Consider the following 24,031-nt stretch of genomic DNA (forward strand, 5'->3'; position numbering starts at 1 on the left):
CACGCCACCATTCGCAAAAATTCAATACCAAGTGTCTCATCTTAACACAAATTCATTACTCTCACCTAACCATTATGACACAAACAACATCGAAAGGGTCACTCGCTAAGCAGCAAGTCCATACGAGAAGTGCCTATCTGTTATCACAAGTCTCTCACCAGGATAACAACCCGATTTTTTTTTTGAGCAACTTCCAGCTCCCCTATTCTTCTCCATAGGTCATACATCTAGCTACTGAAAATCCGCAAATCCCCAAATGTGTTGTGTCTGATTTGCATTTTTAAATATGTAAATTACTGCAAAACGGGTAATTTTCATGTTACATATTTTTGCAGAAAAATTAAATGTGCAAAATGTTTATTGCAACAATTACTGGTTCCATGGTATTTCAACAAAAGGCAGTAAATCATCAAAATAATTGCCTACCCATTAACTATTGTAGCACTGCGCCTGAAATTTTCTCATTCTGCATTTTAGCTGGATGCAGTGAATATTTTTCTCCTAAATGTTTACCTCCTTGGGAGTAATTCTGCTGAAGAGTCCAAGACTCTGTCTTATGTACTCACCTACAAATATCTAATTTAGGTTTTCATTTGGTTGTGGGTTTTTTCAATTTTTTTTTTGTTTTTTTTTTAAACAATATTGTATGTAAAAGATCTACGACTTAAGCCAAGGATATACCAACAGCTCACTGAACTACATCCTGAAAGAAGAAAAACGTATCTGTGGTTTTTCCAACATGATCTTTGCTATTGCACAGGTAAGGAAATTACTCTGCTAAATTATCCAGTGCAAATTGAGAACTGAAACATTCTCTAGCATTTCTGGTAGGCAAGGAAGACAGCACTAATGCAGAGTATAATATTTCTAGTGATGCCTGCTTACTATGCACTACTGCCAGAATTGTTTTGAAATCTGAGCCATTAGAAAAAAGGCATCTTTACACATTCCCCCCTGCACATTTCAGGGAAAAGGCACGCAGACCAGTAACAAAACATGCCACAGATTAGTAATCGTTTTTGACACAGTTGGCCTGCTGACACACTAAAATCTGGCTTGCTCTAGATAAACAAGACTCATTCACAAAGAAGTCTGGTTACAGATAATGATGACTAACTCTGTTTTCCTAAGTATAAGAAGAATTTAAATAACAGAATCATAAAATGATAGAAAATCTCATGAGGAGGAGACCCACAAGCAAGGGCAACTAACTTTGGGCCATGACCATGACCCTGGGCAGCCTGTTTCCAGGGCCTGAACACCCTCAGGCAAAGAACCTTTCCTTAATCCCCAACCTGTCCCCTCCCAGGTCAGGGGAGCCAGTAAGCTGGCTCAAATGCATACTTCTTCCAACCTTTGAAATTTGCTGCTGGTGCCAGAAATACAAAATCCTGCAATCACTTACCTGAGGATTTTTATTTTTAGGAATTGTAACTTGTTGCATGCAACTTCAAAGTTGTCTACTCAACCGGATTGGCAGATGATGCTCCTCCTGAGGCCCATCTCCAGTCCACAAGCCCTTTCCTGCTCCATCAAGTGGAGCAATGCCTATCCCTTTTGCTCTTTTCATGGGACCAATAACCCAACAAATCCCTAAGCATATCCTCCAGCTCCACTTCCCACACTGCCTAACAAAACACTTGGCACCTGCAAACATTTTTCTTCAGGAGCCTGGGGAGAAAACCTTCTGTTGTGCCACAGAGTGAAATCAAAGGATTTATTTTTCAGATAATTAGTTTTAAAGTCATAGGGAGCTAAATCTACCCTCTTACTTACATTTGGAATTTCCTTTGAGCAGCAGGGAGATGTAGTTCAGCCATGGTACCCCCAGCCCCAGTGAAATGAAGTGTAGATCACTTGCTGAGAATATGCTTTCCCTACACATTAGTTAGCAGAAGGTTAATTTTCTATTAGATCAATGTGTTCCCATCTCCTCCTCCATGTTAGCAAGATGCCTCGTCATCCAGGCTGTGGTTGAAAAATTTCCCCCCACACCTGGCAGCCATACTGAGGAAAAAAAACACATTAAGCCAATGTAGCCACTCGGGTTCTTCCATCAAATTCCTTGCACAGAATCCGTGAGCTAGTCTCAGATGGGCTGATGTTTTTTTGGGATGGATACAAAAGGCAGGCTGGGAATTGACATCTGAGCAGCATACAGGCATCTTGTGACTGGGCATCTTGGATCTAAATACAGGGAATAACAGAGGTTCCTCTGCATGCTCAGTAGGGTCAGTAACAGGGAGGCAACTACAATAATCATTGGTATTTCTGCTTTATCTGCTGCAATATGTGCTACATCATTCCTAATTTTCCATATGCTGATTTTGAAATTCACCACAAACTTACTTGTTAAGGAGGTTGTAAGTTAAAAGGGAACAACGTACTTTAAAAAGACACGCATCTTTGACATGCTTTCCATAAAGCTCTTCTAATATCACTTCAATATACTGAAACAGCAAGATGGATTTCTCTCTTCCAATTAAACATTCTTATGGTTTCTAAGCTGAGAAAACAGTCTTCTGAAGTCAGGAGCTATACGAAAACCAAGTGATTCACTTTCTGGCTTTTCATCATTTTAATCCTGCTAGAAATCCTAACTTGATTAAAATCATTCTGGTTAGGACCAAAATTCCACATAGAGTTTTAGAAAGCTTCTTAAAAAAAAAAAATTCTCCTCCCTCTCAAAAGACACATACAATTAAAAACACAAACCTTTTCTAATTTTATTAGTGAATTTGACAGAACTGCTACTGATGGCGTTTTTAGTGTATGAGGTCAGACTAGATGACCTCCTGGGGTTCTTCTCTGACCTGAATTAATCTATGACAGCTAACTCGATCCATAAGCAAGCAATAAATATACATTTTACTCCACATTACAAGAGAACAAAACCTGAAAGCCAATGTCACTCCTTCTCTTATTGAGAAATGCTTATTGTAGATTTAAGTGAGCTGAGAAAGACAGTTACAAGAAAAGCAAGCCAAAACCTAGGCGTAAAACAACTCACAGCGTGAGAGAGATATTCCCAGAACTAATACTAGTTTCTAACCAAAGCAAAAAACCACCACCAATGACATCCAAGTCTTTATCTGCTGCTAACTTATCTCAGCAAATATAAGACCTGGCCTAATCAGTTGAAGTTTGGCAATGACATGAAACCAATTTTTAAGAGTGCAGCTCTGGCAATTTCCCTTGTGGCAACTGCAGTGATATCTTATAAAACAGTTTCACTGCAATGCTATCACTGCCTGCACTAAGACATTGCATGAAAGAAGTCTTGCATGTTGCTACATGTTCCTTTTCCAAATGACCATGGGGGTAATGGATAAAAACTTGTCACGAATTTCACTCTACTTTTTAACAGTTAGATACTTGTACAGCACATCAGTAGTACTAAGGAAGAAACAGCACAAATAACAATCTGATTATTCAAATAAACCTAGATAAGAAGCTGGAAGGTAGTAAGTTAGTTCAGCTAATTACTCCAACTTGCGCAGCAAGTCATGCCCTGTGCTATATTGGATTCTTACTCACACTTTGGCATTTTTGATTTAGTTAGCTGTCCAAAAGGTGGCTCAATCGACTAATCTGGTGTGTAACCCTAATAACATCCCCTATTGGTGTCAGAAGAGGATACTGACAAATGACTTCACTCAGGAAAGCTGTTATGGCCCCAGTTTAGTAGAATGCAATCATTTGACACTGTCTAATGACATAAATCAAGCTGTGAACCTTTGTTACTGTATGTCATAGCAAATGCTTAGCATTTTCAGGTCCAAAGTACTTAACTACACAATGTACATTAAAAACAAAAGACTTTAATTCATTAAAAATAGACTCTCACGCTAGATTAAGTTCATTTGGTGCACCCGTCCCTGGTCTGCATTTGTGTGTGGTCTCATTTAAAAGAGACACACACGTGAACCAGAACCTACTTTATTCACTGGAAACAAAAATACTACTGGCTGTCAACTAAAATAACAGACAGTGAAAAATGGGAATACCCCTGTGTAAGGAGATTTTAATTAAAAAATAAAAAGAAGAATGAAAAAAGAAAAAAAGAAAAAAGAAATGACAATGATGAAGAAGCAGCAGCAGCTGCCTTCTCTGGGAATTCCTTTTTCATCACCTTTGTCAAAACATCTCACACAGTCTCCTATGTATTTTATAAAGGTCTTTTGCACATCTATTAAAGCAGCAGTTTCGCTTATGCTCAGTCTGATCTATATTGATAAAGATTATGAATCCATTAGATGGCTCATTAAGTTTGCCTTTACTTACCCCCAATTAAGATTTCAGGTGTCTGGTTCTGAGATAATTTCAAAGTGGCAGCCATCTGGGACATTCTCAAGGAACATGATCAGCTCCTTTTGTAATGATATATCACATTTAAAACTCTAAGGCAGCAGCTCTGTTAGGCACAACCTCATTCTGTACACGCAGAAGTTTGTGGCTGTTAATTTGTTTGTTTTACTTAAAAATCAGTCCAAAGTGCAAAGTTTTGATTCATGGCTTTTACAACATTAAAGCACCTGCTTATAGCTGGCAGCTGAAATATTATTAGGTACAACATCCACTTCTCCTCAAATAGTCCACAAAAGAGAGTATTTGAGGTAGCATGTGCAATGAAAAAGCAGATTCAGACACTGTCTTGAAAAATAATTGTGGTTTATATAACAAGGGCTTCCTTTACAGAAAATTTCTTTTTGAAAAGCAGAGATGAGGACCAGCACAGTGAAGTAATTGGGATCAATTCATCTCTTCTTCAGAGCACAGAGTAGCATGAAAGAAGGAAGAAAAGAAGGCACAGGTCACAACCATCTCTCAAAAAGTATTCTGTAGAAAAACCATTCTTTCCAAACTGTTGCTAAGAAAGAAGGTGAACAAGCAGTCACCAGAAGGAAAGATTTTCAAAGTAAAACTAATACTGAGGAATCCATTTAGAAATGACATCAGCCAAAGAGGGCATAGACTTGTTACGATTCAATAGCTCTTGCTGGAGATGGAAGCACTCAAAGTACTCAGCATGGCTTTTAGGTCCTCCATTTTACACTAGGCAATGCTGCAACACACACTTATCGATTTATCGAGATATGATATGAGGACGTTGTGACAGAAAGCTTTTGCAACAAATGCAGTTTTTGTCGATTTGCAAATAAACAACTGACAATAAAACATCAGTAAAAGTTTTCCATTACCATCAGCAAAAACGCAGACCCTTTACCTATTGTAACCACAGTATCGATTTTACCATTGGAGAAATGTAATTGAGAAATTAAGGGCTGCCCCTTTCACGTATTTTGATAACACTTATGAAGTACTCAGATCCTTATATTTATCTTAGATATAATAAATTCATCCTAGATTAAACATCAGTCTCTAAAAGAGCTAGTGAGTTCCTGCACTGAGGTCAGACTGTCAGAAAAAAACAGGTTTAAACAAAAGACTCTTAACACTACATCTCATTCCATTTTCCCACTATGCCCGTGTCCTTTTTCACTCAGGTCCACAAGGATGGACAAGGATTAAGCACATGCAGTTCTTTCTTCACTAGGCAGCACATGAGAACAGCACTATTTAGGACCTACCTTGCCCATTTGGAACTTGTTTATGCGTTTTTCCTTTCCTGGGGGTTGACTGGCATGATGATGAAGCATTGTTTGTGGCTGTTTTTGTGTCCTCCGTCTCCTCCTCTTCCTCTTCTTCATCCTCATCATCCTGAGAGCTTCCAAAATATACCATGTTGCTGGGCAGGGCTGGAGAACCTGCTCATTAGAAATAAATGGCTCATTAGCATCACTGCATTCACTTATCGAACCACATTGATCATATTGTTCTCGAGCACTATGCACAGCAAGACAGAGGGGGACCCAGAGATGGAAGGTCACAGTAGCACATGACTAACTGGAATCTTTTTTTTGTTTTGTTTTGTTTCTACCAAAAGAATATGTACGTGCTTGAAAAGCAGGTTTCTCCCCCTTCAAAAAAGCACATTCTATTCATACTTTAGACAAGCAGTCTTGCTACAAGTCCTAATTAATAGGCTTGTGTATTCAGCAAATGACCAATGTGCATGCTTAATTTCAAGTGCATGCTTAAGTCCCTTACTGAAGTCTTAATGTACAAAGTAGGAGCTTACTGCCTTTCCAAACAGAAGAAAAAAAGAGCATTTACAAAACAACCTGCACCCCAGTAATATTTTTAGGTGATTGTTAGGATAAAATATTAGTGTTCAAACTTCACAGTGCTTTGCAGTCCTCTGTGGTATTGTGCACAATGCTTTACAATATTCTGATTCTGTTTTACAGAAAAACTGACACTGAGAAGTTTGAATTCGCCTTGCACACCCCTAGCAAAGGACAGAAAACAGTGAATGCCTCTTGATTTCCAGCGTGCTCCTCGTGAGGATGCTGCCTCTCACCTCTCCCTTAATTCTCATAACGTGCCTTGTTTGTGCAAGAGTAAGATACACCACTCAATACGATGAGAAATAAGTGAGGATCCACAAATCCAATAATGACATACTAATAATGATATAGAATTGTAATATAAATCTACCTTGTGCACAACATTTATTCTATGCAAGAGGACAGGCTTCCCAGGACTGCACCAGGACACATGATGTGACTTTAACACTGTCTTAGAACGCGCAAAGACTATCAACAACTAACAGATACCTTTCTTTATCCCAGATGTCAGTTTGCACTTCTAGGAGGGACGCATGCCCTAGGAGCCTCCTACTTACTCACAGAAATACTTTTTTTTTTTTTAAACCAAGAACAGGAAACAACAAAATCTACAGAAGAGTATAGTGAGGACTTATCACTCCAAATTCCCCTGTAATAAATAAGACAAATGAAAAAGACAGCTAGACTACAGACTAACACCAGATAGTGACTAATTGCCTGATGCTTCCTTACCCAACACTTTTGACTTAAAGCTCTTTCAAGCATCAATTCTGTTGAGTTCAATTCCAAACTGCTGTCGTTGCCAATGCCAACAACTAAGGAAAATAACCCAGTGGAGCAACTCCTTCAAATAAATATGAGGAAGGAGTCGAGGAAGAATGGACAGGCAAAGCTGCAGTAGGACATACAGTGGCTATTTCCAGAGGGAGCATGGGACCGTAGCTGGCATTCACAGAAATGGGGCACTACTATCCACAAGGCAAAGCCAGTAGCAGTCATCTTAGGACATAAATCTTCAGCTAGAACAACGTTTTACAATTCTTTCCAATCAAGAACTATGAACAACAATGGTTAAACTGCATTCCTTGGACAGCTGGGACTGTTTGGAGAGTACATTTGCAGAAAAATTAGACTAGCAATGTCCAATAACACAGGAGAGTCCCGCTAGTCCTCATTTTACTGATCTAATAAGAGCTCTGCAATATGAGACCTCAGAAAAGCTGCTGTTCACTCCAGGTCACCTCTTCCCCTCCTCCTCCCCCAGGCTTTTCCTGCACATTTATTAAAGTTGACTTGCTAAACAGAAAAGAAAGGAAAAAGAAAAAAAGAAAAAAAGAAAAAAAAATACTGCACTCAGACATTTTTGTTCTATTTGAGCATCATTACGGATGGAAGACACTGCAAAACTCTAAAAGCTTTAAGCTTTCTTGCACACTCTTTATATTAAAACTATTTTGATCATCACATAGCTAGGTGATCACTCACCTTCTCTATTAAAAAGATATTCCCATCCTGTCTATCCCACATCCTCTCTGAGGCAGCACAGGGATGTGCACCAGTTGCCACTGTCCACCTCTGCAGGGAATGCCTGTCATTGCTCAAAGCATCTAACTTTGTATAAACAACACTAAGTAGTGTTATTGTAGCCATAGATATCTACAACCACTGGAGATCTGGGAAAGAATGCACTCAAAAGTTCTTTTATTTTTTTTATAACCTCTATCAGTTGGTCTAATAAAATAGATGTCCCTTCCTCATATGTGTTGCCCATCTTCACCTGTAGTGAAGAACACAGTGTTTGTCCTTGCAGACAGACTTCAGTGACAGTTGTTGCTCTCATGTGTCTTCTTGTCATGACAATGACACGTGACACCAAAACAATCCAAATTCACCAAAATGGCATGAAAAATAAGGAATACTGAAAACTGCCCAGGCTCATATATGCACAAATGTTCACAGAATACACAGTTGTAGGCACTTTCTTTTTTAAACTACTGCACACTTTAATATATTAATTGTATATGTCACTTTTTCTTTCTTTGCCTAAACACTCAGCAACACACAAGCAGACGAGGCAGAGTGACACTAGAGCATTCTTACACACATTTCACCAGCCAAGCAGCATGAGAAGAGAAACGGCCATCTCCCTCTCACCCAGCACCAAGGCACGATTCTCAAAGCCTACCCAGGCCAATCGGGAGAGCAACATTAGAATTTAATTGATAACAAAAGAGCAGAAGAGAGGAGCTCCTGTACTCCAGACATTTGTGCCCAGGAGTTAGTGCTTGCCAGGTCTTATACTCTAAATACCTAATACCTGCTTCCTCACTTTCCACCCCCAAGAAATCAGCAGAACATCTGCAACAGGGTTATGAGAGCCTGCAGCTGCACTGAATTTTACAGGTATCCTTCTGTGCTGGGAGTCCCCAGTTTGTGCAGACAGCTGCAACCACAACAATTGCCATGGATGAAAGTGGAAAGCCAGGAGCCAACACTTCAGCACCTGGGCAAAGCCTGTGAGTGGCCCTTGACACTGAGGAACCCTCAGCATCGCTTGGATCAACAGGTGCCTGGAAAATGGGATAAACCCGATGGTCACCTAGAAAGCAAAGATCTAGAAAAGAAGTTGAGAAGAAATTTCCTCCATGGAACCACTGAGACATTTTTCTTGGCATCAAAATTGATCTAGGAGAGCATGCACCCCATCTGGCTCTTATTCTTAACTCCTGTGCCACCACCTTGGCTGGTCAGAATAATTTTTTTGCGGGGCCACGTGGTGATCAGGGAACCAATTCAGATTAAAATCCCAGACTAAGGAAATGAAAGTCCATTAATAAATACCGTAACGACAAAGTAATGCTAAAAGTTCTCAAGATTTTGAAAATTTCTGAGCACACTTTTTCTTATTGAGTGTGTAGCTTAATATCTCACTCTGTTATTAAACAAAATACGAAACACGGTATGTTTCCAATCTCCTGTAGGAGCATGTACATTCTGTCTTGATGATGTCTAGGCACGTGCCCTCTAACTGCACTTTTTTGGAAGACACTTCCTAAAAGCAAACGCCATCACCAAAGAACTGGATGAGGCTATTGCAGTAGGATTGGTGGGAGGAAGAAAGCATGGCAGAAAAATTAAGCCAAAAGAAAGGGCATGGAGCAGCACAGCAGAATAAGAGTGAGATGCTAGGAAGACGTGAGCTACCAGGTGACACAGGCTGCTGGAGCAATGGGAACAGGAAGATGCTGGGAGAATGACTTGACAACAAATAGCAAGAACGACATTAAAGCAGGAAGGACATGGTTTATTTATGAGCAATAGCTTCCGGATAGCTCCCCTGATAGTGGGGATAACCCACTGCCTGATCTGGACACATGCCATCCACCCTTTCCTTGGTTAACAAGGCAGTGTTATCCCACAGCCAAGTACAGAAGCACTACTGCCAAGGCCAGGAAGGCCAAGCCACCAAAGCTGGCCTGTGTGATGCAGTTCTGCAAGCCTAACAAATTGTCAAGGGACTGAAAGCCATGCAAAAAGCTCAGCCCACTAACAAAATGCCTGTCACTCAACAGTGCCAGAGCAGGATTCACCCCTAGCATGGTGGGATACCACTGTGCGTGAGAAATTTAGAGAAAATCATCCATGGTGATTTTTCTTTTTTAAATTCACACATCAGGGTTACAATGAACTATGAATTTTTATTTTTTTTTGGGGGGGGGGGGAGGGGAGAGGGGAGAATGATATTCTGTTATATAAAAAAACGAGTTTTGAAGTATTGTTGGCAACTGTTTCTGCCAGGATCTGCAGTTTCATTATTGAAATTCCCTCGAGTATTTTTGTCTTCCCTCCTATTGTGCGAGAGCAACACAAAAGAAAACCTAACTATATAGGAAAAACAATTACCACAACTTGTTGCCTAATGGATATGAAAGGATGACAAATGTATTGTGTCCTCCGTTACAACAATTTGATTCTTGTACAACAATAAGTACAAAGCAAAATACGGATTTTTAAGTTGCAGTGCTGCTTTTAGAAGCCTTCTGGGAAAGATGCTGTTCTCTGTACGTGTAAAATTCAAGCCTGCTACTAACAGCAGGCACAACTGATGCTTACACAACTTGTATGCACCGATGCACTGAAAACAGCAGCAAGTGCCTGATTAATGGAACAAACTATTCTCTTTTTCAAACATTTTACTTGACTAATGAAGCCATTAATTTTTTTTTTATTTGACAAATGCATAATTTGCCCTCCTAAATTACTGTATGTTTTGTTTCTTGTTAAATTACATTAACTTTTGTCTTGGACTAGGAAAACATACTAAAAACTCCAGATCTGGAACTGAAGACTGGAATCAGAAGTATGGAAAGCGCACACGCTTTGCCAAAAGCGCTATTTCATTACTTTTCAGAATTAGCTGGCAGCTTTTCTGCAGTATTTACTGAAGTACAAACCAAATGTTTTCATCTGGACAGGATTCAAACCGTGGTGTGTTACAACCACAACAAAAATCCTCTCAATCCAAGAGCCTTCTCTACAATTTGGGCTGTGGTTTCTGTAAAATTGGAGGAATCTTCTTTCTGAATTATTTACACCAACTCTCCCTCCAACTCCTCCATTTTTTGCTCCTAGCAATTAAACATAACCCAGATGTGCTTTGGAAAAATCTTAGAACAATTCAAGCCACCAGAACGATATAAGCACAAGGTAGGTCAAGATATGTGGGACCAAAGCCTGCCCTGATAAACACAGTGGATGCCAAGGTCCACAGCCAGAGGTTTGGCTTCCCCTCTGACACACAGCCCCATCTGGGGCTGTACACAGGTGGAAAAACCTTGCTTCCCAAACACTCTGATGTTCTGCCATCTCAGTGCTTCAAATTTAGGGCCCGATTCTCTTTTATTATACATCCTACTTATTATGTTTTGACAGGACAGCATAAAGACCCCGAAGTGCAAATAAATGTAATTTATGCCCACACTTTATGGCCGCTTTACAGAGCGAGGCTTAAAGAGAATGAACTACATAAACTCTATAGTAAAGAGCAATTGTATCTCACTTATCTCACTCCACCTGCAGGAACAGTCCCAGAGGGAGCACCGTGGTGCCTGAACAAGAGGGAGGAAAAGGCCATCTCAACCACAGAAACAAAACAGAGCTCGTAAACAAACAATTCAAAGAGTGTCTGCTGTGCCACTGCACAAATCACAGAATGCTTAGTGTTATGGCCAGTGTAATGGCCACTGTAATGACATAAAGCCCATTTTCTTCTTGTTCTGTTCCTCAGAGCAGTAGAGCAAAATCCAAATTAGAAGAAAATCGTTTCTTTCTTAGGGAAATGGAATAAGGGGAGGGAATGTGTGGATTTCCTTGAGAAAAATAAAAGGTTCACTTTCCAAAGTTAACAAAACATACACCAGAGTGACAGGCTACTGAATAATAAAAATCAATAAGAGTGGCTTCTCACATCTACAATTCATATCTGACAATCTCAAAGCAATATACCTCCAACTCATCTGGCTGGCTTTGGAGGCAAACCTCAAAACCAATCCTTCTCATGTACACTTGAACCCCTGACTTTATGATCTTCTCCACCATAAACAAGGCGTGTCTGTACATTCCCTGTCACTGTACTGACATTCCAAAAAAATCCACCAGGCTATTTTTCAAACCCTAGAGATCCTCAGCCCTATCACTTACACAAAACCTACCTTTTGGGGGGCACTGAACCTTCCCACAGGGCCACAGCTTGCTGAACCATGTGCACACCCTGCTGGTGGGAAGGAAGGGCAGGAATCCCCTTAGCCAAAATACACGAGGCTGCTCACCTGGCTATGAATTGTGGGCCCCAAGGATTTGAAGCACGGCTTCTACAATCACAGAACTGCAGTTTTCAGCTGGGTAGCTTATTCATAATCGACATCCAGCTCTGCCAATAGCTATACACACAGTTATAATGCTATCCTCATTTTACAGAAGAGCTAAGCAGCTTGCCTGGAGACTCAGATGGAGCCTTTGGCAAATACAAAGACCAAACCACAAGATTAGTCTCCCATTTCAACAAGCTAATTTTTCCTGTGGCTTTTTGCAGGAGTAAATACTGGAATCATTAACAAGGGGCCTCAAACCAGGAGGAGCCAGAGAAGGCGCTGATCCTGCTGCAGCACATGCAGGCTGCTCTGCTGTGCCTCCTGCAGCCCTTCCAGCTCCTTAACTTCCTTGGTCAGCACAAAGTGATGCCAAGGTGTACACCTCTGCAACACATCTGGAGAGGTGGCCTTACAGTGGTGCTCCCCCCCTAGCAAAGAGTAGCCTCTGCGTACCTTCTGCTCTTCTCAGAGCACTCGCTCCTTGCCTGCCCTGATTAAATTCCTCGTCCTAAATCACCATGGGAGCAGCACACTCCATAAGCAGACTAAACGGCTGCATGCTTGATGCATCCCTCATCCCACACACAGAAAGGATCTTTCACATTTCAGTGGTACCCCAACCTTAAAATAGAACTTCAAAGTTGTGAGATTACAGTCACTAAATGCAAGCTTGTTTTTATTAAATGGTTTGTGCAATGAGGACTCTACACTCCAGAGCTTATCCTTGCCTTTTCAATGCATCCTAAAATTTCATTCTCAAGCGTCATATGATTTAACAACTCAAAATCTATAAAATGTCTTCCTCCAGTATTTAAAACCAATCACCCTAAGTCTTTATGTTATGATATTACTTTGAAATTATAAAAACCAGCCTAGGCTGCAAAGCCTATAAAACCTTACATTGTCAGCATTTCACTGCATTGCTTCCAGCCCAAACAAATGGCTGTGCTGTTTACTGTGCTCATCCCAACCTGATGAGCATGAATATGTGGTCGTAATACGCTGCCTCTGAATGTTGATACCTCAAATAATGCTACTGATGCTGCAGTCTTTGACTCTCAAGGACACGAAGGATGTATCTTGGCAACTTCTCTCTTCCCAATCTGTGAGCACACATTCAGGCATGCCACAATGGCACCTCCCTTACATCCACCCATAATGCCATCTATTTCCAGAAAGGTACCTAAAGATAAAAAAAGCCCAGAGGCCGCTCAATGAGGGCGATGCATCCAAACGAGATAGGAGACACAATACTGGGATCCATGGCTCCTAAGTCTACCTCCTAACCAAGGTGGTTGAAAAAAAAATTAAATACATAGATAGATAGACAGACAGACAGGCAGGCAGATAAATAAACAGAAGGTCTCCAAGAACAAACAGCAACAGGATTGCATCACAGAAATTTAGAAGTTTCTGAAGTTTGGACAGTGCTGCTAGCAAAGTTCTCTATTTTGGTTTTGTCCAATAGTATAAATCATCATGTTGTTAAATCATTGGAGTACTCAAGGAACAGTCATGCGTTTCTCAGTTAAAACAGTCTGAAAACTCAACTTGTGAGATCTCAATTAAATTATCCTTATTTAGGAATCCCTGAAATTCTCCAGCATGTAGGTCCCAGAGGTCTGACTTAATTAGAAAATTGATCATGGGAAAACTTTTTAAAATGTAGGCTCCTAATCATAGCTTTTCTGTTATCACCTTTTGCCAAAGATCCATTTCCCATGAGGGCTTCCTTCTCCTTCCCTTTTTAGCTCTGCATTACTCAAATTGCAGTATTTTAAAATTGTAAATAATTACGGAGAATAAAGGCAACTTAAATGCACTGTAATGGAAGCTATTAAGAAAAGTCTGATCAGAAGCAAAAAATACAGTAAAAGTGAATGCCGTTGTGTGTCAGCATGCAGATGACACGCCGTATCTACACACTACTGAAAGATACTAATTAAGCCCCTGGCAAAGGGCGTACAGGCTCCTTCAAATAAGCTATTTAAAGATAAGAACACTGCAGACAAACACTTCAGAGATATCCGCTCTATTCCCTTCCTTCTTGTGCTGGAAATTCTAGGTCACAATTAAAAAACAAATGAAAAATAAAAAGGAGGAAGGCTTTATAATAATTCACAGAAGGTGGTGCTTGCCAAATCTGGTCAGCTAGACGTATTCCTGGGTGCACAGATATTCATCAGTTGGTACAGCTTTTCATTTTACTCTGCTTACCTTCTAAGAAGTAATTAGCACACTGCATTGTCAAATTGAGGATTCAAAAAACAAACTCTAATTAAAAATATGTTTAAAGCCCCTAGTATTCTTGATAATGAAACCAAGCAGGTCATCTCGGTTAAATTACCTCCCTTTGAAACTCCAGGATGCTATAAATAAATAAATAAAGACATAAATAGAAGTGCCGTGGAGCATTAGATTTTCTGACACATAGTTGAAGCCCAGTTAAATAGGATTCCACTTCCTAAATGCTGGAGCTTGCACACATAAAGGGTCGTGCTTCCAAACTGTGGCACGACAGTCCTGCTCCACTGTGTGTAAAATTCAGCTGCTGCCGCCTAAAGTAAACTCCACAGAGTACTGAAGAGTGAACTTCTAGATTTGACTGTGATTTTTACATTTCTCTGTTTAAAAATGGAAAACGAAAGTACAACTTGATACATCAAACACAAATCTTACACCATGCTTCTGACACTGCTGCTGGGTGTGGAGGTATAAGCGGAGAGATGTGACCACAGAGCCATTTCCCCACTGGTCCTGGTGAACACACTTTCACCAAAGCAAAGCTTTGACCATGAGCATACTATGATGATGAGAAAACTTAGAAGGAATAGGACTTGAGATCTCTCATTTTAAGAACTACACATATTTACACAAATATGAAGATTCACTGTCTGGTATTTTACAACTACTACCACACTTCATACAAAACAGTTTTCAAGGATCTGAACTTACATCTTGTCACCAGGCACTTGTGAGTGATGCGGCACATTTCCACGTGGCTCTGTCTCACTTTGTACAAATACAAGTTTTTCTGATGCAGAGGCTAAGCAAGATACTCTTCGTCTCTCCAAGCTCACCAGGTACCACCAGAAGAGTGCCACCAAAACAAGCCAGCCCACACCCTTGGAGGCCACTGATTTGTCCCTTCTGGAGCTGTATGTACCAGTGGCCTGATGCATGAACTCCCTACAAACACATGAAGAACCAGCTTCCATTTCTTTTATTACAACAGGCACATCAAGAGGGTCTGCCAGTGCCTGCACAATTTCAAGCAGCCGGGATTGCCTCACGAAACACAGCAATTCAGACACAGAAGCTAACACCAATCTCAACCACCACACTCCCTTGTCCCTCCAAGTCACAGCCTCTGCTTCTCCACAGAAATGCATTCTGGTACCACATGTCCAAGATTTCTCCCTGTCTTTTACAAGATTTTCTCAGGCTTTGTACAACAGGGGGGATGGAGCTATGAGCTTGTGAGGGATGAAACACAAGGCCAACAGACTCTTTCTGGTTTTCTTCAGTCTCTTTAACCAGATCAAGAACACGCCATGTGTGACACTCATGTGTCACACATCAACTAGTGTTGATTTTCCGTTCCTGGTTTTTAAAGTAACTGTAATTGGGATCTTAGCGTCTGAATGCACATGTTGTCTGAAATACACAAGTACTTCTGCCTACTGAAGAAATTGGAATGAATTTCAAGTCCTTAATTGACAGTACAAAACATCAATTATTCTACAGATGAATAACAAAGAAGAAAATTACAGGTGCAAGAGCTAAACAGCCACTGATTAAAATTTGAAAAAAACACAAAAACACCTTCTGAATGAAGCACTAAAATAGGACTAAAGTACCCATGCTTTGTGTTTCCAACGTAAAAGCAGAGCACTAAGAGACAGTAGGAAATGAAAGCGGAGATAAGTCACATCCCCACTTAGGTTGCCTTTTTTAAGTGCAAGTGCCTTCAAAGCTATAAATAACACATGCTTAGTTAGCAAGCAGTGGAAACAAGCGTGTGAATGCAGCCATGTGTGCTCATACACATACACACCCTTCTGAATTTTCCCACCAACAACTGTGGCAGTTGGCCCAGATCACAGCAGTGACATGCTGCCAACAGACCGATCAACCTCACAGCAGACTAAATTAGAAATACATTTCCACAGATTAAATTTCAGAGAACTGCGATGCTACTTTAAACTCCATTAATTTCTGCTCCTTGTGATCCTTTAAACAAACATAAAAGCTAGGTAACAAACCCTTCCACCCATCTGCTTTATCAGAAGTCCCAATAGGAAGGAGGCTTCATTTCAGACCACTGTCTAAATTAGCTACCAGTCTGAAGATGCTCACAGAATAAAACAATAAAAATAAATAAATAAATAAAAACGATGCTGCATTAAGGGAAGATTATCTCGTCAGAAAGCTACAAGTAGTGTTGACCAGTGCTGTCACCAGATGCAACACTGGAGATCTCAGAACTAGAAACAGTAGCTTAAACACAAGTGGGAGCAACTGGCTATGAAGGATTCAACCCCCTACATAAGACTTTTGCAGACAAGCAATATCTGAAACAAACACAGAACCCTTCACTTTCAAAATCCTTTTTGTTTTCATGACGAAATAACAGCACGAGGCACTACTCCATCATTTCAAGGACAGAGCAGCAACTAACTACAGTTAGGCACCTGCCAAAACAGAAACACACCACGGGATCCAACATAACAATTAAGGTTTAATTGAATTACATTGTCTTCAGGACCTGACTTGGGGCACAGAGGCAAAAAGAGTCCCAATAAAGATGACCACCAGGATAAAGTGTCTTTAGCTTAATCTGGATGGTTAGCCATACTTCAACATAAGGATCCCCAACTCTGCCACGCAAACTTGCAGACACATACCAATAACTGCTCCCACTAGGCTCAGGCACCTGCTATGAAATAAGCTGGAAAAGTGGGCTGTCTCTCAGCACAACTTCAGATACCTTATCTTCACTAGGTTTGCACAGTGGAACAGTTAACGTTTTAATTATTACCATGGTAACAGTCCTGCTTTTAGGGCAGTTATGATTAAGAACAATGGCAATACTTCTCCATCAGATGAAAATTATCACCCAGATAGAACAGCAAAGACAGTAAATTGGAAGAAAAAGAGAATTTCCAATCACATTTTTTTCACTGCAAGGATAATCACTCGATAAAGTTAAGTACCTCTTCAGTTTACAGTTAGGCAAAAAAATGAGGGTGGGGAGAACTTAAGAGGGAGCTAGAGGAAAATCCATTCAAGGCAAGAGTGCTAAGCATAAAAAGAAACTCCTTCTGCACTATTACAGACTCGTTTTATGGTCTTCACAACCACAAACTTGGATGCTCCTTCTCCAGATATACTCAAATTGCAGGAGCTGAAACGCACATAATACATTCAAGCACAATACCAGGACATTTGTCTAGCTGCTATGCAGCATATCGTGCTGCTGCTTAGTTCCTGAATGAGATTGTGCCCCCAGGCTGCCGCAAGAGTCCTACCTCGAAGACAGAGGAAAGTAAGAAAATCTTCTGTCTTGGGCTTCCTTTTGGAGAGGTCAGAAATCTGAGTGGCGGGAGGGGGCAACAACGGTTCCACTATCTTTATCGGAGTTGTGCTGGGACTGTTTGGCTGGGACTGAGCAAACTTCCTTTGTGCTTGCAGCCTTGGCCTGTGGAAACAAGGGCACACCAGAAGCATGTTAGACAGAACTTGCAGGAGATACATCAGAGTATCAAAATCAGTTTGAACAGAGATAGACTACAGTATACGTAACTGGGTCGATTGTGATACTTTTGGTATCTTCCACAGCAATTCAGGAAACCAGAAAGCAAACATCTTGATTATAAAATCTGTGACTACTGTTTCATATGTTCCAAATATTTTCTTGCACATCACACACAGTTTACTATTTGCTTATTTGGAAATTAATTAAGATCTGCTTTTTGCATGGGGAAAGTGTCTGGTTTTTTGTGTTGTTTTCTTTTAAGTGTTAAGTTTTCTTCACCTCTTGTTATTTGGGTGTTCTTTTTTAATCTCAACCAATCTAAAATGAGATGTATTTTAACCTCATTAAAATTCTGAATTTATTCCAATCTGTTAGATCTTATTCAGATAATACAATACATATTAGTATGGTATCTGTATTTGTGTCCATACCTGCAAAAACAAAGCAAAACCTTCAGGAAAATAAGTTTTCAGTTATGAAAGTATCAGGCAAAAGCCATTAAATTTTCATTCCAGCTTGGAAAACCATAAGCAAGGAGGTGTAGTTATTAAGTATTTGTGACAAATTCATAATAACAAAGGACATGCACAGACTGAATTTGTACCAGTCCTGGTACTGGCCATACTGGCCATTGCCTGACACCCTTTGCTAAGTTTTAGAGCGTGACCATATGTACGATTATGGGAAATGAACAGAAGCAAGTGGTTTTGGCAGTCAGACTGCAAATTATTTCAAGCCTATCTGAAGGTTTTGATTAACTACTAGGTGGCAATGAATATGATTTTCTTTAATACGTCTGGAACACAAATTGGCATTAGGGAAGGTGCTCTGGGGCAGGACAGATACCCAGAGGGGGTCTCGCCAGGAACCTGACTCAGCTCAGCATTTAAGAACATGCTAATTTCTCACTTAAGCAACTGGGACTCTAATTATGACTGTTATTACAGCTTCAAAAAGGAGAGAATCTCCTGAAAGAACTTAAAATCTCATTGAGAAAGGATGCAATTTTATGTCATTTTCTTCCCTAATAGCAGCGTATTTACATAATGTAGAACTTAAACATGTATCAAATAACACTAAAGAAAAAGCCAGGTCTTGTCATTCCACTGCAGACTTTTGTGTTACAACACAGCAAAAGCACAGTTATCACTCAGCACAGAAGAAACACATAACTGGTAAACAACTTTTGCACAGATATTACACTTAAGTAGCTAGGTAGGAAGAAGTCTGAAAGCATATTTTAAACTTCCTTAGTTTTGTCTCAGCAATGTTTATACCCATCTCCTAATGACAGCAGAGAACAAAAACAGCATTCAGCAATTTTCTCCCTAAGCTGCACATAAAATTGTCTGTGTCCTCATGATTCACTCCCCTCTCAAATAACAAGAAAAAAATCCCCACCCAGTTCTCACAGCCATTCGTACTGTTTATTGGCATTTCTTTAACAGCAGGTATATTATGGTGTTTATATATATATATATTTAACATAGTGTTTTTCTGTGAACTGGAACTAAAAGACAACACATATATTTCCTATTATCTACGAACAATTATCTTTCCAGAATGGAGGTCTTATTTACAACTACCTATATATCCCCCAAATTACTCAAATTGCATCACAAAGCACTGTTCCTCCAAGAAGACTCTTGCACAGGATGAATGAGATTTTAATTTCAACCAACTACACTCCTATCAGCAAAACCACACATAGCCAGAAAAAAAATTCTTTGTGTTGGCTTCTGTTCTGCACAAAACATACACTCTAGCCAAAAAAGCAGACTATAAAAAGGTCAGAAAGTGAGATCCCCGCTGTCATCTGCGGAGCAATTTTTCCCCACAGCCACGGTGTTCTGGCTGGGATGTTAAAAGCACACACAGCCTCGGTCGGCCAAATGTTTCTCAGAAACTGTCTGCTGCAGTGCAATGTGATCACAGCTAAGTAGTGAGGAAGACTCTGCAGCCCCTTCAGAAAGCCTGTTTCATGGTTCAGAATCAACCCTCTGCAGCAAGGCCAGGCCAGGCCTGCCTGCAGCATCCCAGTTACTGGTCCCTGGAGCAGTGGAAAGGGATTAGGGACAGCCACTTCTCACCATCCTCCATGCTCTGGCAGGAGTCCTTCATCTCAGTGCCCACAGCTGAAAAGCTAGGTCTTTCTCCAGCTTCATTCCAGGCCACAGCCATGAACTTTTGCCACTCGCTGGGAAGGCTGCGTAATCAAACGTGTCAGAGATGCCTCCTCTCATGCAGACAAATGTGGAGCACCACTGCTGATGTGTGTCATACACACACTTGGCTTTCATACACCAGATCCCCAGAAACAGGCCTGTCCCTTCCAAACACTAATATCTTAGTATCCCCAACAGTAAGTATTACCAATTCATTTTAGAAAAGCTAGCAAATGAAGGTGCCCTCTTACAACTACCATATTGTCAAGGTTTCTGCAATAACTCCTGTTTTATGTATATTTGCTCCACGGGCTTCCACCTTAATGTCATCAAGCAGCTCTTGCTCAGGTCTGTGTAAAGATGGCCAGTTTCAATGGTGGGCCAGAAAAGGAAAACACACACATTTCAAAACACGGCCCCTTGTGAAGGAATGTATGCATCTTAACAACCTGATATTTCACCATGAAAACCTCCAGAAGCATAAAACCAATTATTTGGGGTATGGTTTCATGTTACACTTAATCCAATGTAAGTGTGAAGCTGTGCCAAAAAAGGAGGCCGGGCCCTCTGCTAGGGCAGATCAGACCTAACAGGCCACAGTGCTCTGAGCTGGGCAGAAAAAATAAAGGAAGGACAGAAGTGCTTAGAAAGACTTTTTGCGTATGATAAGCACATTACACCACTGGTGTGGTTTCACTCTTCAATTGTTAAGGCAGGAGATTCTGCTGGAATGGCCTGCTTAGCATACATCGGGCAACAGGGGACAGACTGGCACAAGTGGAAAAAAGAATAACAACCACCATGTTTCCTTCCTCAAAATAAATTGCTCTCCCTGTCCTCATCTAAAGGGTACATGCTACATAAGGCTTGCAAATATTCAAACTGAGGAACTATGCAAGAAGGAAAAGGATGCGGGAAAGTTCAATACCACATCTAAACATCGTGCACACACCAAACAAACAGCCAGAAATAACTAGACTATTTAAAAATAAATAGTAATTCACCTTCTCTCAACAGAAAGTTGTTTTCCCCTTCTACTATTTTTGACAGACCTTACACACCTCCCTATGACATGAAGTTCAAAAAATCCTCTGTCTGAGAAAGTCTTCGCTTCCCTTTGGTGTGCTTCTCCTCTACATAACCTACTGTTTAGGACTGAGTCTGCAAATTACAACTCGAGACTAAAGCCGCACAGCAAAAATATCCCTACAAACTCAGACTAGGCTAAAAATCATCTCTCTCCAATGTGAAATACACTATTTGATGTTTTTCTAGACAATTTATTTTTGTAGAACATTTTAAGCAAAAGATGTTATTTATAATCAAAACACTACAGTTTTCATTTAGCTAAAAATACTTCAGAAATGTCTTTTAAAATAGAATCTCCTAGCACCATTTCTTCACCACACAGGCATATTTAGTAAGAAAACACTAACTATACAAAGGCCGGATTTTCTTTGCAAAGTACAGGTTGGTTATGCCAGTTTGTAAATATATTTACTAAACATTAACATTCCAGATAACGTGCATGCTGCGTTAGCTACAACGCATATTAAATATCATATAGTTATTATATTATAGTTACACATTTATATAATCACAATTATTAGTCATAATTCTTATTTTAGTTATAATTATTATATATAAAATCATATAGCAGATGCACAATTGAATTTATACAAGAATCTTCCACTGTTTTCAATTTATTACCCTGTAACTCCTAAGTGAAAGCAAAGCATAGGAACTGTAAAACACACAGAGTGAAGAGCCTTATGGTAATATGTACTATTGAAGTGATACCATGCACTCACATATATCTTTTTAAGGAAAATTTAGGGGCTGAGAAGCATTTTGCATACCTAGACATCTCAACTGGAAAATGATCTGCAAAACAAACTTTATCTTTTTCAAATATTCTCCTATGTCTAGTAATGTGCAGATTTTCATAAAACTTCCTGCTTGTGATAAGCTGCAGTGTTTGCTTTCTGTTTCCATCTCAAAACCTTTAGCTTACTCTTTGAACTTCATTTTTATCCTTGTTGTTGCCTGATGTTTATGTCCTTTTTTCTTTTTCAGGGCACCAATAGAGTTACATTTCTAAACACTAAAGGAACAGTAGCTTGAGTGTCACCATTTCAAGATTAATTCACATTTCCCTTTTTGATACAGCCTGTTTTCCACTTTTTGAGCTGCTAGGGAGCAGCCCGCAAGCTACCACACTAAGGACTCTGTGCCTCTTCCTCGAAGAAGTGTCAGCATTTTTGACTGATACTTTTGATTGCTTCTGTTGCTTCTCCGACTAAGCGATTGCAAGGCAAGTATTTGTAGATAAGTAATTTTGTTACATTAAAGTGGCTACTAGCTGGTATGAGTTTTCACCAAATGCTGTTTAGTAGTTACAGGATCACTGCCTGACCTAGGATTGGATATTGAGGAAACACACTGTATTGCAATACATCCTGTAATTATGTGCAGACAGCTTGGGCTCTTTATTATTCCTTTGTGAGGCTTTGCAGTTCCCAGGTCTGCTGACCTACCAAAGCATTTTTTTGTGTCTTTTACTTATTTCCATTGATATGGATCCTGCTTGGAGTTTACCATCTTCTGCTCTCATCATAATCAAAACAAACTACACATTCACTTTAATAGCACTGCATGACATGACACTCAACCATGCAAAACGTGCTTGTATGCAAAGATTCCTGTATGCATACAGCTTTGTTTAATAAGGCATACATATCTTGAAGTGTGATGCTTTAAGATAGGTTCAGCTCCCCTGTAGATGCTGCAAGGCAAGCCCAAGATGAGCATGAGAAATAAAGTGCTGGAGGCACCATTCTTACGAGACTGTGGAAAAATTCTGACTTATTCTGACCACATGCCAGTAGGAAGTGCGGCCAAATTACATTTTGCCCTTTCATTCCCAAGAACAAGCCTAAGATATTCACCACAAACAGAATCATCACAACAACAGGGCTCCAGAATTCAAACCAACAAGTTGTCAAAAGCAAAACTGCAAAACGGCAAAAACAAACAAAAAACAAACAAACAAACAAACGGTTTAAATATAACAATATCAAAAAATGACACAGACTACAAGAAGATGATTTTGGCTCTCCCTGAAACACATTCGAGACCGATGCTTATCTCTAGCAATACTAAGCAGTGTTTCTACCTGCACAGATCCTCACAACTGTGCCCTGGTTTATGACTTCAGGCAAAGTTCTGTGAATACACAACATTACACCAGGAGCAGAAAGATGGAGAACAAAGAAGTGCTATGAAATGCATTTCTTCTCCAGCATCCCTCTAGCTTTTTGGGTAATATTTTTTGCCCATATCAATGGTAACTATTGTCTTTCCAGGACCATATTTTGCTCAGCAAGTTCACAGCAAAGGAAATGGGGAGTATGCCTTTTTTTTTCTCTCCATTTATGTGTACTAAGGATTTAGAAGCTAAGACCATTATGTGCTTCTGTTAACACAATTGCAGGTAACCAGTGTAAACCATAATAACACTGCCTGATTACTTCAAAATGACTTCCAAGACCATGTAATCCAAGACACAACTGAGACCTGCCTAACTAGGTGAGAACATAATCCTTAATCCATTTGTTTGGTTTGAAAAATCTGGGTTAATTTTTTTTTAGGAAAGTAAAAGAGTTACAGTACACTTGGACATAAAACTTTTTTCAGAAATGACTTCTACTGAGCCCTTTATTCACTTAATCTTCCCAACTTTCTCAGGTCTAAAGTTTTTTACATTGAGCCTAATTTAGTACCATCATTCTAAGACAGCCTTAAAATTTCAAGAGAACAGATCATCATAAAACATGAAGAACACCTCCACTCAGTCCTTCACTATGGATCCTTAGAGAGCACATTCCATATACAACATTTCTTGCTCTAAAACCTTAGCCACAATGAATGGATATTCATTTTCCTTTAGTGACTTTTTTCCCTTTTTTTTTTTTTTTAATGGAAAACAGTTGGTGTCTGAGAATCCCCTCTCCTACAAACAACAAAAAAAGTGCTTGGGAATGACAT

General features: G+C 39.9%; 1 protein-coding gene across 2 annotated transcripts in view; it reads right to left on the minus strand.

Moving 5' to 3' along the window:
* JARID2 (jumonji and AT-rich interaction domain containing 2) overlaps positions 1-24,031 on the minus strand; it is a 199,752-nt gene that overhangs the window by 39,903 nt on the left and 135,818 nt on the right. For both annotated transcript variants that reach the window (XM_065752299.1, XM_065752300.1), the window contains exons 4-5: positions 17,593-17,762; positions 5,592-5,768 (exon numbers count right to left, since the gene is read on the minus strand). In XM_065752299.1, coding sequence (XP_065608371.1) covers positions 5,592-5,768; positions 17,593-17,762 — 347 coding nt within the window. The remainder of the gene's footprint in view (positions 1-5,591; positions 5,769-17,592; positions 17,763-24,031) is intronic.

Source organism: Cyrtonyx montezumae, unplaced genomic scaffold, assembly GCF_038088225.1.
Source record: "Cyrtonyx montezumae isolate F1298 unplaced genomic scaffold, pur_monq_1.0 scaffold_8, whole genome shotgun sequence".
In the NCBI taxonomy this organism is placed as follows: domain Eukaryota; kingdom Metazoa; phylum Chordata; class Aves; order Galliformes; family Odontophoridae; genus Cyrtonyx; species Cyrtonyx montezumae.